The sequence below is a fragment of the Lepidochelys kempii genome, chromosome 12, assembly GCF_965140265.1.
Source record: "Lepidochelys kempii isolate rLepKem1 chromosome 12, rLepKem1.hap2, whole genome shotgun sequence".
NCBI classification, from domain to species: Eukaryota; Metazoa; Chordata; order Testudines; family Cheloniidae; genus Lepidochelys; species Lepidochelys kempii.
The window spans coordinates 17,989,073-18,005,497 of NC_133267.1; the positions used below are offsets into that span (position 1 = coordinate 17,989,073).

Genomic DNA, 16,425 nt, shown 5'->3' on the forward strand with positions numbered 1-16,425 from the left:
TGGAGTCTGTTTTTGAAGCTTTTCTGTTGCAAAATTGCCACCATTAAATCTTTTACTGAGTGGCCAGAGAGGTTGAAGTGTTCTCCTACCAGTTTTTGAATGTTATGATTCCTGATGTCAGATTTGTGTCCATTTATTCTTTTGCATAGAGACTGTCCAGTTTGGCTAATGTACATGGCAGAGGGGCATTGCTGGCACATGATGGCATATATCACATTGGTAGATGTGCAGGTGAACGAGCCCCTGATGGCGTGGCTAATATGATTAGGTCCTATGATGGTGTCACTTGAATAAATATGTGGACAGAGTTGGCATCGGGCTTTGTTGCAAGGATAGGTTCCTGGGTTAGTGTTTTTGTTATGTGGTTGTGGTATTTGCTTCAGGCTGGGGGCCTGTCTGTAAGCGAGGACTGGTCTGTCTCCCAAGATCTGTGTGAGTGAGGGATCATTTTTCAGGATAGGTTGTAAATCTTTGATGTTTGGTCTTCCCTTTTTAGGGCTACTAGTCCTCTTCTTACCCTTTCTATGGGTATGTCTACACTACAAAATTAGGTAGATTCTATAGAAGTCGATTTATACAGTCAATTGCGTGTGTCCACACTAAGCGCATTAAGTTGGCAGAGTGCGTCCTCACTACCATGGATAGCATCGACTTACGGAGCAGTGCACTGTGGGTAGCTATCCCACAGTTCCCGCAGTCTCTGCCACCCACTGGAATTCTGGATTAAGCTCCCAATGCCTGATGGGGCAAAAACATTGTCGCGGGTGGTTTTGGGTACATGTTGTCAGTCGCCCCTCCCTCTGTGAAAGCAACGGCAGACAATCGTTTTGCGCCTTTTTTCCATGCAGATGCCATACCATGGCAAGCGTGGAGCCTACTCAGCTCAGCTCACCATCACCGCTGCTATTGTGTCCTGGGTGCTGCTGTCAGCAGATAGTGCAGTACGACTGCTAACCGTCATCATCCACCGCTTCCGCTGCAACTCTACTCTCCTGCTCTTGTAAATCAACTCAGTCTCAATAGCAAATTTCTCCATGTTGTTGTCATCCATGTTGTTGTCATCCACCGCTTCTGCTGCAACTCTGCTCTCCTGGTGCCATGAATCCACCTCACAGGTCCTCTCGTCGTTCTGTATAAATATCTATTCTCGTGACATCCGTCATCATCCACCGCTTCCGCTGCAACTCTGCTCTCCTGCAGATGGCATACCATGGCAAGCATGGAGCCTGCTCAGCTGTTGTGAGCATTGTAAACACCTCGCGCATTATCCTGCAGTATATGCAGAACCGGGCTAAGCGATGCCAGCACGAGGATGATTTTGATGAGGACATGGACACAGAGGTTCCTGAAAGCACATGCTGTGGCAATTGGGACATCATGGTGGCAGCGGGGCTGACTGATACAGTGGAACACTGATTCTGGGCCTGGCAAACAAGCACAGACTGGTGGGACCGCATAGCGTTGCAGGTATGGGATGATTCACAGTGGCTGCAAAACTTTCGCATGTGAAAGGCTACTTTCCTGGAACTCTGTGAGTTGCTTTGCCCTGCCCTGAAGCACAGGAATAGCAAGATGAGAGCAACCCTCACAGTTGAGAAGTGAGTGGCGATAGTTCTGTGAAAGCTTGCAACACATGACTGCTACCGGTCAGTTGGGAATCAATTTAGAGTGGGAAAATCTACCATGGGGGCTGCTGTGATCCAAGTAGCCAATGCAATCAGTCACCTTCTGCTAGCAACGGTAGTGACTCTGGGAAATGTGCAGGTCCTAGTGGATGGCTTTGCTGCAATGGGGTTCCCTAACTGTGGTGGGGCGATAGACGGAATGCATATCCCTATCTTGGCACTGGACCACCTTGCCAACCAGTACGTAAACCGCAAGGGGTACTTCTCAATGGTGCTGCAAGCAATGGTGGATCACAAGGGACATTTCACCAACATCAACATAGGATGGCCGGGAAAGGTGGATGACGCTCACATCTTTAGGAACTCCGGGCTGTTTGAGCAGCTGCAAGAAGGGACTTATTTCCCAGACCAGAAAATTACCACTGGGGATGTTGAAATGCTAATAGTTATCCTTGGGGACCCAGACTACCCCTTGCTCCCATGGCTCCTGAAGCCGTACAAAGGCAGCCTGGACAGTAGTAAGGAGCAGTTCAACTATAGGCTGAGCAAGTGCAGAATAGTGGCAGAATGTGCCTTTGGATGTTTAAAAGCCTGCTGGCGCTGTTTGCTGACTAGGTCAGACCGCAGCGCAACCAACATTCCTATTGTTATTGCTGCATGCTGTGTGCTCCATAATATCTGTGAGAGTAAGGGAGAAGACGTTTATGACGGGGTGGGAGGTTGAGACAAATGAGCAGCCAGACACCAGCATGATTAGAAGAGCTCAGCAAGGCACGCTGCGCATCAGAGAGGCTTTGAAAACCAGTTTCATGATTGGCCAGGCTTCGGTGTGACAGTTGTGTATATTTCTCCTTGGTGAAAACCCGCCCCTTTGTTGATTTTAATTCCCCGTAAGCCAACTACCCTCCCCCCTTTGAAATAAAGTAACTATTGTTTTGAAACCACGCATTCTTTCTTTATTAATTAAAAAAAAAAAAAGGGAGATAACTGACAAGGTAGCCGGGGGGGGGGGGGCAGAGAGGAGGGAAGGACAAGGCCACATTGCTTATTATAGCCACATTACAAATCATACTATTTGAATGACAGCTTTCTGTTGCTTGGGCCATCCTCTGGAGTGGAGTGGCTGGATGCCTGGAGCCCCCCGCCCGCCTGCGTTCTCGGGCATCCGGGTGAGGAGGACATGGAACTTGGGGAGGAGGTCAGGCAGTTGTACAATGGATGCAGCAGGGGTCTATGCTCTTGTTGGCTTTCCTGCAGCTGCACCAGATGCTTCATCATGTCCGTTTGCTCCCCCATTAGCCTTAGCATCGCCTCTTGCCTCCGCTCTTCACGATCCTGCCTCTGCTGTTCGCGCTCACTTAATGCTTTCCTAGCCTCTAACACTGAATGCCTCCATGCATTCAGCTGTACCCTATCAGTGCCATTGTGAGTGCATTTTTTTGCCTTCTAATCTACAATAACCTCAGGGACGGAGATGATGAGGGAACCTAGAAACATTTGCACCTGGCGGGAGATAAAAAGGGAGAGTAAAATTTAAGATGATACATTTCTGAGAACAAAAGGGAGAGACTCTTTCACAGTGAAATCAAGCAATTCACAGCAGGCAGCACATGTGCTTTAGGTATAAGGTTGTACTCTGTCTTTTATATTGAGCCTGCTGGTATGGTGACACATCACACACAGCTGGACAACAGAATTCAGTTTCCAGGCAGTCAGTCATGGTAAGGCAAAGGGTATGCGGGGTTGGCTTCTTACGCATAACATGTGGGAATGGTTTCAAACTGCAGCACCATCCTTTCTCATAGCAAGCAATGGGTTGGATTTCACATTTAAAAGGAGGGGCTGCGATTTTCGGGTGGATGTGCAGCACACACTTCACCCCACCGCATGGCTATTCTCCAGGATGATCCCTTTTAGCCAAGCGCAAACAGCCCAGCATGAACAAGGGCTTTTTACCGTTCCCTTACAAAAATCCCCCTATTTCAACTAGATGACCATGAATGATATCACTCTCCTCAGGCTAACACAGAAAGATATAGACCGAATGTTGCTTGAATGTGACCAAAACCCAGGACCATTCGCTGCCATGCTTTGTGCTGCAATGATTCCAGAATACTTTCAGTGTACCTCCAGGAAAGCTTCATGGAGATGTCCCTGGAGGATTCCCGCTCCACCCCCGGACACGTGAACAGACTTTCCTAGTAGCTGTACTGGCCGCGAACGCATCCCAATTCTTCAAGGCAAATCAAACATTAAACACTATTGCTTTTAAACCCTGTATTATAGTTACGAATGTGCACTCACCAGAGGTGCCTTCTCCAGCTTCAGGGTCAGGGATCCCGCCTTTGGAGGATATTGGCTCCAGGGTGATGAAAAGGTCTTGGCTGCTGGGGAGAACGGATTCACCGCTTGCCTGCTGCGCATTCTCCTCCTCCCCCTCTTCCTCATCCACAAAATCCTCCTCCCTGTTGCATGAGACTCCCCCCTTGCAGGTGTCCATGGACAGTGGTGGGGTAGTGGTAGGGTCCCCTCCTAGAATGCCAGCAGCTGATCATAGAAGCGGCATGTATGGGGCTCTGACCCGGAGTGACCATTTGCCTCCTTTGTCTTTTGGTAGGCTTGCCTCAGCTCCTTAACTTTCATGCGGCACTGCTGTGTGTCCCTGTTGTATCCTCTCTCCAACATGCCCTGTGAGATTTTGGCAAATATATTTGCATTTCTTCTTTTTGATCGGAGTTCTGCCTGCAGAGATGCTTCTCCCGATACAGCAATCGGATCCAGTGTCTCCCTTTCAGTCCATGCTGGAGTTTGTTTGCAATTTTGGGGGGACCGCATCGTCACCTGTGCTGCCGAGTTCGCCACGCTGACCAAACAGGAAATGAAATTCAAAAGTTCCCGGAACTTTTCCTGTGTACCTGGCTAGTGCATCAGAGTTCAAAGTGCTGTCCAGAGCACTCACAATGGAACACTCTGGGATAGCTTCCGGAGGCCAATACCATCGATTTGCATCTGCACTACCCCAAATTTGACCCAGCAAGGTCGATTTTAGCACTACTACCCTCGACGGGGAGGAATACAGAAGTCGATTTTAAGAGCCTTTTAAGTCAAGAGAACGGGGTTGGTTGTGTGGACGCATTCATTTTAAAATCGACCTAACACAGCTAAATTCGACCTAACCCCATAGTGTAGACCAGGCCTATGTCTTTCATCTTTCCCTCAACTCTTTTATCGCAACAAGCTGGTGAGAATGAAGTGGATGCTATGCTAAACTCATTTAAAGCTGCCCTTTTTATTATCTGTTTTACACTCAGTCATACTACATGCCTCTCTGAGCAGACATTAAATAATGCAACCTAATGTTAAGGGTGCTGCGATCATTTGATTCAACAATGCTTTCCTCATGGCTTGGCCAGCTTGTTAGTTTAATTTTTTATTGAAAACTTAACTAGGAACATAAAGCATATTCCAACTTAAGGCTCAGTTGTGTCTTTCAATCAATGACTCACTTTCTGGTTGGCTTCAAGCTGTTTGACACAGCAGGAAGTTCAGAGGCACTGGGCTTTAGGGGGAGTGAACCCACAATTACCCCCTTTAAAGGCTATTTGCTCTTTTTATAGCATATTGATATTTTGTTGCAGTGAGGTTAGATTTTTAATTAGCTCTGCTGTAACAATAACTAGCACAGCAATTTGAATAATATTAACCAAAAACTTGTTGGAAGAGTCTGATCCCTTTTTCAGAACTAAAGAATAAGTCAGCTGCTACTTATGGATCTGATCTTACATGCCATCTGTGTACAGAACTACTTTTGAGGTCTATAGAATTTCTGCATGCAAAGGTCTTAGAAGACCGGGTGTCAACTGATTTTGGGTCCTCAATTTGAAAAACTTAGGGTCTGATTTTTCAGAATGCTTAGAATTTAATGGTACTTTATATGTTCAGAGAAGAGCTCCCATTGATGTTAGTTGTAGTGGTGAGCATTCAGCACTTTTGCAAATCAGATAACAGAAGTCTCACATTGGGTACTGAGAATATAGGAATACAGTGATCACCTGTTAAAATTTTCATTTACATGACCTGCCTTTCATCACATAGGAAATCTGTGGCAGAGGCAGGGACAGAATAAAATTTTCCAGGATGGTATTTAGCTGCTTTAACCACAAGACAATCCTTTCTCATTAATTACACTCCTTCCGAGAACTGCAACAAATGAAGCAGGAATCCTACAGACAGCAGCGGCAGGGGGAAATCAAGAAGTTAGGCAGAGGTCCTGTGAAAGAAATACGATGTGATCATGTAGTTAAAGACGATCATGAAGCATGTGCACAAGGAGGATGAACAAAGATTGCACAAGCAACCTGAATTCTGGCATTCCCTACCTTTTGAGGGGTTGACTTTGCAACTTTCACATTCTTTTAATTGCGTTTTTAGATTTAGTTTCCTAAGTTTCAGTGTTTAAGTTTTTAAAGAAACAGTAAATAGTTAATCATATGGAACCATATTGAGCCTGTGCCCATTCCTGTGGTTCAGTATTGTTTGGATCTTGAGATCCGCAGAACAGTCCTCTATGACTTGAGTTAATAAAGTAACTGATAGCAGCAGAAAGCTGTTATCTTCTAGGTGGACCTGCCACTAGGAGGGCTAGACACACTTTGCCAGTGATTTTACAGCTATTTACTAGACAGCAAGGGAATTTTGAGACTCAGGAATAATGGGTTCAATTCCAGTTTCTGTAGGAGATTGATCTCTAACCATTAGAGATCCTTCTGACCCTGTCCCTGCCAGCCTCTCCCTGTTCCCATCTAGTTCTATAGCCCCTCCTCCACAGATCCTGCCTTCTTTCCTGCTCTTAGCTCACCTGACTTGGCAAAGTTATAAGCAACTGAAAACAGAGAGTCTTATAATGCAAAGTTTTGTGCAACCTTTACCATAGACAGAGCACTTATTATTATATGTATATATAAAAAATCAAATAATTATTACCAATAAACTCATGCAGTGATCTTTTCCCATTTAAAGATAGGTGAAAGAGGTCTCAACCTCTCTGGAGGCCAGAAGCAAAGAATCAGCTTAGCTCGTGCTGTTTATGCCAATAGAGACATTTACTTGTTGGACGACCCCCTATCAGCAGTCGATGCACATGTTGGAAAATACATTTTTGAGAAATGCATAAAAGAGGCCCTTAAAGAAAAAACAGTAGTTCTTGTAACTCATCAACTACAGGTAATTAAAACTATTAATATTATTAATGCAATAATTATAAATGTGAACTATATTTGAAGCATATGTATGTATAATTATACACGTAAAATAATATTAATACCACAAAAAAAACAATGTAAGCAAAACTGTACTTAATAGAGAAAACAATTTATTTCTATTTTTAGTATGTTGGAGATTGTATGGTAAGTGTTCTGTTGCGGGAATAGAACATAAAAGGAGAACGTGGGACAGCCTGATAATTAAAGTTTAGGTCTGGGTGCTAAGTTCAGGCTCTAACACAGACTTCTTGAATGAAGTTAGTCAGGTCTGCTATAAAGATCATCAGTGAAATAGTTAAGTCATTTTAAATGTCATCTTTAGGTTTCATGGTTAATATCTTAATGAGATGAATACAGCTTAGAGTTATTATTTCAGGTTGTCTGGACTCATGAAGACAGCTCTGCACGGGTTTACATTCTTTACATAATTTCAAGGTTTTCTTTGTAATCAAAAGGATTGGATTTTTTTTTTTTAAATTAAAGCTTAGATTCTGAAGCAGGGAGTGCATTCCATGGTGAATTCTGCAGCCGTGGAATGGCGGAATACGTAGGACACTGACTGTAGGAAACAATTAACTGGTGTTTAAATGTCTCTAAAATCTGGGGATACAGAAGCTTTCATAGGTAATTAAGTAGTCTCTCACAATTAGTTTCTTTTTCTGAAGGTTAAATAATTCAACTATTGCTATCAAGACGAAATTGCTGTATGTTTATAGTTTTGGCCTTCTCTCTTCAGGTTAAAACTATTATTTTAATTTTTAAATACGTGCTAGACACTCAAGTACTATGATGATGGGAGCAGTTATATAGGTGTTTCTTTTTTAGACTCCACCTCAATTTCCATTTCTGGAGAACATTCTAGGAGCGAGGACAATTTAATCAACTGCCTCCAGTTCTTCATTTCACACTTGTTAGCATTGGACATAGGGAGCCATCTTTAAATCACTTTATACAGTTTGAGCTACCTTATGGGAAAAATCATCATAATAAAATATAGGATATTGGTAGTTAGTTTATTGGGCGCTCATGCTAATCTCCAGTGGGAAACTAGCATGAGTAACTTATAACAATGGAAAAAGCATTAAATAACCTCTGCCTTTCAGTTGACTGTTTGTTGCATTAAGTTAATAGCCATTGAAAACTAACCCCAATATTCTATATTTGGAACTTACACTTTTGTGGTATATATAGTGCCCATGTACAAGAACTGCAGGAGAAAGTTAAGCTGTAAATCAGCATGAATGAGCCAGAAGCTAAAAAACAAAGTTGAAACATAACTGTGCAGCAGTTTCCATGGACTTGATCCAAAGTGCATGGAAGCCACCAGGAGTCTTTCCATTGACTTTTGATTTTTCCCCAAGTGTCAGAATACTCGTACCAGTGCATATAGCAATAGGGTCCGAGACACTAGCATCTTGATTTTCAGAAGCAGTATATGTACAGTATACTCACTTCAAATGGAGCACTGGGTGCTCAGAAAAACCAGGTCCTAAAAGCAAAGAGAATGCTCACCAGTCCCCTTTCCTGGGTGGGTCCCTTCCATTGCTCAGACACATTAAAATAGTTTCCTTTGCTTATATTCTCTTCCTTTGAGCCCCTGTGCTCCCTCAACCAGGTCTAGCTCGCTATTTCCTTTGTTCCCTACATTTAATCTCAACCTCTACAGCTGTTGAGGAATTTGACTGATTTTTTTGACAGAACATGTTGAGTCATCAGAACCAATCGTTTCAGTGAGAAGATTTCTCAGGTCCAGGATTGAATTTCTGGTCACAACAATAGCGACACACTGTAACAGAGTGTGGTCAACCCAGAGAAGCTATTGTGGGCCAAGTACGGTGCTGCTGCAGACTCTCTCCACCTCAGTTCTTTCCCCAGGGTAGGGCTCCTCAGCCCTCCACACAAAGATCAATGCTGGAAATGTGGCTTAGGTCTACAGACAAGTCACAAACCAGCTTACAAAAGTCCAAACTTCTAAAAGTCCCCAAAAAACAAAATGTTCTTTCCCCTCCACTTGGTGTCCTCCTCCACTTGTTTTCTAGGCTCCCTTTAAGGGTTTGTCTATACAGCATATGGCAGCATGCCTCCCATTCCAAGTTGACAGACTTGGCATTGTGGGGCTTATGCTAACACTGTCACTAGTTATGTAGACAGCACTTTGAAATTGCAGCTCAGGCTGGAGCTCAGGCTCCGAAGCCTACTTACTCCGCACTCTGGAGTCTTCAGAGCCCAAACTGCAACAATCTACAGTTATTTTTAGCACAGTAGCATAAGCCCAAGTCTGTTCAGCTCAGGCTGGGAGGTTAGCTTCTGCAGGCTGCACAGACATAGCCAAAGGCCATGTCTACACTAGAGTTAATTTGACTTCATGTAAGTTGACATCGAGCCTCCGATTTAAGCAAGTCAATCTTGCACTTCCACACTATGCTCATTGTGTCAGCGGAGTGCATCCTCACTAGCAAGGCTTCAACACATGGAGCACTTCACTGTGGGTAGCTATCCCACAGTGCATGTAGCAGAGTGGAATTTTGGGTTGGGTTAGCAATTCCTTATGGGACCAAAACATTGGCGTGGGTGGTTATGGGAACATGGTTTTAGCCTCCCATGATGCACTTACCTCCTGCCCTCCCTCTTTGAAATCAACAGCAAACAACAAAGCCTTTTTCACACTTTTTTCCATAACCCTGGGTTACCTGCGTGGACGCCGTAGCACGATAAGCATGGACTCCCCTCAGCTGTACACTGTTGTTGTGAGCATTACAAACACCTTGAGCCTTATCCTGCAGTATTTACACAGCTGATACAGGAGTTGCCGTACAGAACAATGTGATGCCATGCAAGCAGCCCTGCTGGAAGACACAGAGTGGAGCAACTCACAGTTGCTGGCGACAGTCACGCATCCTTGACATGGTTGAGTGCCGTTTCTGGGCCCAGGAAACAAGCACTGACTGGTGGGACTGCATCGTTGTGCAGCTATGGGATAATGAGCAATGGTTGCAGAACTTTCGAAGACATAAGGCCACTTTCCAGGAACTGTGTGAAGAGCTTTCCCTAGCCTTGAAGTGCAGCAATACTAAAATGAGAGTTGCTCTGACAGTAGAGAAGCGAGTGGCGATAGCTCTGTGGAAGCTTGCAACGCCAGACTGCTACCGGTCAGTGGGGCATCAATTTGGAGTGGGTAAATCTTCCGGGGGGATCTGTTGTGATCCAAGTTTTCAGGGACATCAACAGACTTCTGCTAAGAAGGGTAGTGACTCTGGGAAATGTGCAGGACATAGTGGATGGTTTTGCCATGTAGGGGTTCCCTAACTGCAGTGAGGTGATAGATGGAACGCATATCCCTATTTTGGCAACAGACCACCTTGCCAAAAAGAGTAAATAAACTGAAAGGGGTACTTCTCAATGGTGTTGCAAGCACTGGAGGATCACAGGGGCCATTTCACCAACATTAACATGGGATGGTTGGGAAAGGTGCATAACATGCGCATGTTTAGGAACTCCGGTCTGTTCAGAAAGCTGCAAGCAGGGACTTTCTTTCCAGATTGCAAAATAACCATCTGTGATGTTGAAAGGCCAATCGTGATCCTGGGAGACCCTGCCTACCTCTTGCTCCCATGGCCCATGAAGCAATACACAAGCAGCCTAGACAGCAGTAAGGACTGGTTAAACCATAGGCTGAGCAAGTGGAGAATGGTGGTGGAATGTGCCTTTGGACGTTTTAAAAGGTCACTGGCATTGTTTGCTTACTAGATTAGATCTCAATTAAAGCAATATTGTTATTGCTGCCTGCTGTGTGCTCCATAATATCTGTGAAACAAACGGAGAAAAGTTTCTGCTGGGATGGAGGGTTGAAGCAGATCTCTTGGCAGCCAATTTTGAGCATCCAGACACCAGGCCAAAAAGAAGAGCACATTGAAGGGCTCTGCATCTCCAGGAGCCTTTGAAAGCCAGCAACGAGCCAGAGTAATGTGAAACTTATCTGTGTTGGTTCTTACCAAAAACTGTTTCCTCCATCGCATTTCCTTCCCAGCAGACTCCACCCCCACCAGCCATGGTGTGCTGAATGAATAAAGAGCCTTTTTGCCTCAGTCCATTAAGTTTTATTATGTACACAAGCACACAGAGACAGCAAAGAAAAGTAAGATAACCTGGGGCAAAAGAGCTGATAAAACAGTGCGGGGAGAAACAAGAAAAGCTTGCTTACAGATGCATTACAATAACAATCAAAGGTGTGGGAATGCGTGCCTTCTGGTCCTTGTATCCTGCCCTGGTGTTGAGTGCAAGCGATACCGAACTTCACCCCCTCCACATAGGACATTTTGGGGGAGGAGGATGTAGAACTGGGCGATAATGGCAACAGGTTCAGCGTAGGCTGCAGAGGGACTCTAGCATCCAGCTGCCTTTCATGAACTGCAAAGAGACGCCTCAACATGTCTGACTGCTCCTTCATATTCCACAGCATCTCTTCCTCCATGGAACGCTCTTGTTCCCTGCATGCTCTCCTGTCCTCCCTGTCCATATCCAGGTTCTCAGACAGTGTAATCCTCCATGCTCTAAGCTACATCTGGTCACTCTCAGAGGCATGCATTAACTCATTGAACATGTCCTCCCGAATCTTCTTTTTCACCTTCTAATCTGGGAAAGTCTCTGTCCCAGTGTGGAGGATGTGCCGGCAGACAAAGTTTCAGTTGCAAGGAATGCAAAACACAAGGGTAGCATTGACTGTGCATACATTGTTTCTGGTGCAAGGTTTATTTTTTTTATAAAAATTTTTTCTTGCCCACCCCTCAATACACTTCACTGCAAGCCACAATGTAATCACAACCACCAGCTATTGCAAGAGTCGGTTTGCTGCTCCAGCCATGGTAAGGCCAAAAGGCATGGGCAAGAGGTCTTGTGCTGCTGCTCTTGTGAAGACATCCTTTGGATCACAGGTTGTAACTCGAGACAAGCCCTCTTTCTCCCAGCAACCTGGACGGTGCTTGAGGACAGGCACCAGTGTAAAGCCCCCCAAATAGCTTTTTTATTTTTCCATGGAGGACTGCAGAGTACCTCCATGAAAGCTTCCTAAAGATCTCCATGGAGGATTCCCGGGCCATTCCTGTACACATAAACATTCTTTTTTTAGAATCTCCTTCCTTAGAAGTTTTTAAGGTCAGGCTTGACAAAGCCCTGGCTAGGATGACTTAATTGGGGATTGGTCCTGCTTTGAGCAGGGGGTTGGACTAGATGACCTCCTGAGGTCCCTTCCAACTCTGATATTCTATGATTTTTTGGAGAGCACCCTCAGCGTAGAAGGAGTGACCACCAATACCCACTACACCTACTTTATTGTCCAGATTAAACATATGGATTTTTTTCTTCAACAGCAAACATATAATATTTTAACAAACCAAGCATATGAATGTTTGAATTTAGTTAAACATTCAAGTTTTTTTAAAATCAGGTTTGTTTTTGTTAAAATTGTTTTTAACTAAAAGAGTTAAATGAAATATTAAAAAAAAAAATCAAAATAGACTGTGTCAGCCAGGTCCACATGAGAAACTTAAAACATTGGCTTCTGCAGCTAACTCAGTCGTCTTCCCCTTCATTTTCCTGTTTGTTCATAATCTGGAAAAGAAAAACAAGCTTTCCTGCTTTTTCAGGTCCCAAACGATTTCTCAATTTGGAACGAATTAGTCCAAAGGAAGAAAATGTTCTTTCTACACCAGCAGAAGAAGCTACTGCAGTTAAAAGTGAGATTATCACTTCAAACAGTCTGAATCCAAGTGCTTAACTGAGTTCCACCAGTTCACTGGTGTGACTTTCTTTAAAACTTCATCAAACATATATTTCTTGTATGGTTCACCCTTAGCTCTGAAGTTTATTATAGTTGGCATTATGGAGGGATGAGTGCTGGATGTCCATGTCATAGCTAACTCGTCTTCTTCAGCAGTTAAGGTTTGACCCTGGTACTGAGTACTGAGAATATTTGCAAGAAAATGAGCTGGAGACAGTGCTTGTCCCATTCATTTTTTAAATGCTTGTAATTTAACTCGGTCATTGAATATTTCTCTTTTTAAGATCTCACTCAGTTCCTTCCAAATTTCAACAGCGTCAGCAATAAAACAGCTATTTCCCTGCATTTTGTTCAAGGCTACAGAAATAGGCTTCAGGGTCCTCAGCATGTGTTCAACATTTCTCTTAAGCCCAATGTTGAGAACTTTGGCTGAGACAGTGTGTGGCAGGGCAGGGGTAAAACCCCTTGAATGCCCTGCCAAAATGCTGATTAAGCCCTGCTTTCTGGTAAGGAAGCCAGGTGCAGGGGCCCAGTCAGCCAGCAAAGAGCCCAGCTGCAGGCCCTAACGAGGGCTGGTTCACAACAAGGACTTGAGCTAAGTAGCAGCAGCTGGGCTAAGGAAGGGAAGGGCTATAAAAGCCCTAGAGAAAGTTCAATGAGGAGGCTAGCCTGGGAGGGGACAGGAGGCTACAGCTCTGTCTCCTCACCACAGGAAGGGAGCCTCATGGGCCAGGAGATCCGGGAATGGGTAGAAAGGGGATGATTGTTGGGGGATAAAAGGGACTACACTGTAGCGCTGTAAATAAAAGCACCAGAAGTGTGAAACACCGGAAGAAGGCATGAGGACTCTTATTTTGCCAACTTAAGCACAGGGGAGAGAAGGAGGAAACCTGTGCGGACTCTGTGACACAGTGCCATCTATTTTTTCACAATTTTGTTCACAAACTGTCATCAGATTAGGCCAGTACTTGATATAGTGCTCAAAACAGTTCACCACTGATGACCATCACATGTCTTGTGGGAGAGTTAGCTTGGTTCCTCCCACTTTCTTCAAAGCAATTGCTGCAAAGTGGTTATGGAAGTATTTTGCAATTTCAACAACATTAGCCTTTATTTCTGGAACACTGAAGTCTTTGGCTAGGAGGTACATCAAATGAGCACTGCAACTGTATGTTATTAGCTTGGGACTCTCTTCACTCTCTTCTAAATTTCTTCTCATCTTGGATACATTTGCAGCATTGTCTGTGACCAAGCTGCATACTAGATATTTGCATTTTTTTTTGTTTGTTATAGCTTTTATTGCTACTTCTTGTAAGTATTCTGCTGCGTGTGCATTTCCTGATGTATCAATTGTTTCTGTAAGGAAGACATTCCCTTCTTCTGTTGTCACACAAGCACATACAACAGGATCATTGCCACCCATCAAGACTCAGGTTAACAATTTCACCCTCTAGACCTTTTGCACACTGCTCAATTTTTCTTTCAAAACACGTGATCCAGGAATTTGCCTGCAACATCTGCTCTGTTGGGTGGACTGTATCCTGGGTTCTCCCAAACAAAATAAATCAATGCAGTTATTTAATTATTACCACCATACTGCTCACTTAGTATTACTCATTGCATTCATGGACACTCAGTACTACTTCAAAGGTGAAATTGTAAAACGAAGATCTGCCTATTTCAGCTCTTTATTTTTTATCACAACTACAGCTAAAATGATAGTACCATAGAGTAACAATGATATTTTTTGCTCAAACATGAGAATTCAAGGATAGTCCAGAAGGAAGACAGGCAGTCCTTAAGAAAGAAGTATGAAATTAAAAAGTTTACCAGCCTGAAGATCCCACATGTTCAGACATGTTCTTTTCATCATCTTCAATGCAGCTTCCTCTTGAGAAGGAACACTTCTCATGATGTTGTTTCATTTGGACAGCCAGGCCCTGCTTTTCTTTGTTGCACTGTTTGCATTTTGCACGTATGTCTGTCTTACCCACAGGTAGAAGAACTTCATTAAATATTCCCAAACTGGGTCTCTTTTACGGCCTGCTGCCGTTATAGGTTTTCCCTCTAGTGAGAGAATGGTATGGTAGATCTCAAATCAATGAAGGCTCCACTCAAAGACCTCAAGACTTCTGGAATATGCTGCTCAAAACAGTTTCATTTTTGTTTCTACTGCCCGTCCCTCCCTTCTCACATTTATCTCCAGACTTCTTCTCCTTGTCCAGATCTATTCCGCCCCCAACAATCTTCTATTCACTGAACTTTTTGAAACTTTGCACTTTTAGAGAGAGGTAAGGGCTTGACTCTGTGTGCAAATTTGCAGAGGGACAATAGGGTTGAGGTCTGTTATTTCTCACCTCTCTATATTATTTATTTAAAAATATTTTTGCTGTTAACAAGCATGTTATTTCTGGAGACACAAATCCACAGTTTGAGAACTGCAAAACTAAGCATCTCTGATGGTATCTTCTAGACTGAGCACTGAGCCCCATTGGGTAGATAGAAAGATTAACCTAAATAATCTATACAGAAGCAAAAAAAAAAATCATTGATTTTTATCCACCCTGCTCCTGGAGGCCAATTCATTCGAATTACACAATGTAGTGTCTACACAATCCTCATGTCAACTCATGGATGTCGAATCAAGCGCTCTTGCGGAGGTGGTGCACAGAAGTTGACTTTACAGGCCACTTAGGTCAGTGGAAGGGACTCTGTAGTGTAGACACACATTATTGCATCCGAAGAAGTGAGCTGTAGCTCATGAAAGCTTATGCTCAAATAAATTGGTTAGTCTCTAAGATGCCACAAGTACACATTATTAGATCCACATAATGTGGCTTATGTTGACCAACGTTTGTAGTGTAAACCAGGCCAAAGTCTCTGCTCCCTGGGGGAGAGTGCTGACTGCAAGGCTAATTCCTTTCACAGCTTCAGTCATTCTGGCTCTGGGACAGAACTCTACCACCCAGGCTGCTTCCCTGGCGTCCTTTCAGATCCTGCTTCAAAGGCTTCCACAGGAACCCAACTTGCTCCTTGTGATTACCCCAGCAACTGAGCTTTCTTAGCATGACACAGCTGGGCCTCTTAAAAGGACTATCACTGGACCCCAATTAATCTAACTCCCTCAGGCTGGGAAGCAGCTAATTAATTAAACCACAGATGAGCTGACTGAACAGGGCTAAGGTGACCATACATCCTGTTTTGGCTGGGGCAATCCCCTTTTTTAAGCCTGTTGTTTTTTTGCAGGGCAGGAAAACTTTTCCCTCCCAGCTCTACCTCCAGGCTTACCAGACATACAGCACAAAGGCTTGTGTTTGAGCAGACATCTCTCTGCAGTCTAAAGTACTGTGCTTCAAGCCCTTCCCTCTTCCAATAAGAAAGTAGGGAAATGTCTCCCTTTTGAAAGTCATAATTTTCAATAAATCTTAATTAAAGCACAGATGTCCTTGTTCAGCATTAGAGTCTTTACACTGAAATGCATTTCTCATAGCTTCCTAATGGCAAATATGTCTCAGCAGCTGTTTTGTTTGATCTAATACACCCATTTCATTTTTCACTTTTTTTTTTTTTGGCTAGTAATATAAAAGCAATGTACCAGCAGGTGGCACAGAAGCAACATTTTAAACTGCCTTGAAGCACAAGCTGGAGGAGAATGTCCTACACTAATGGAAGACATTAGCGTACCATGTATAAATGCCAAAATCTAAATTAATGCAACATTAAGGTTGGTCAGATAAAAGAAAAAGTCAGGAAATGCAAAACG

The 16,425-nt window shown here is 43.8% G+C and overlaps 1 protein-coding gene across 8 annotated transcripts in view; it reads left to right on the forward strand.

Moving 5' to 3' along the window:
* Positions 1–16,425, forward strand: part of ABCC12 (ATP binding cassette subfamily C member 12) — a 127,496-nt gene that overhangs the window by 60,253 nt on the left and 50,818 nt on the right. For all 8 annotated transcript variants that reach the window (XR_012154481.1, XR_012154482.1, XM_073307712.1 and 5 more), the window contains one exon: positions 6,645–6,848. Coding sequence is in view for 6 of the 8 variants with exons in the window: in XM_073307712.1 (XP_073163813.1) it covers positions 6,645–6,848 (204 nt within the window). In the remaining 2 variants the exon portion in view is untranslated. The remainder of the gene's footprint in view (positions 1–6,644; positions 6,849–16,425) is intronic.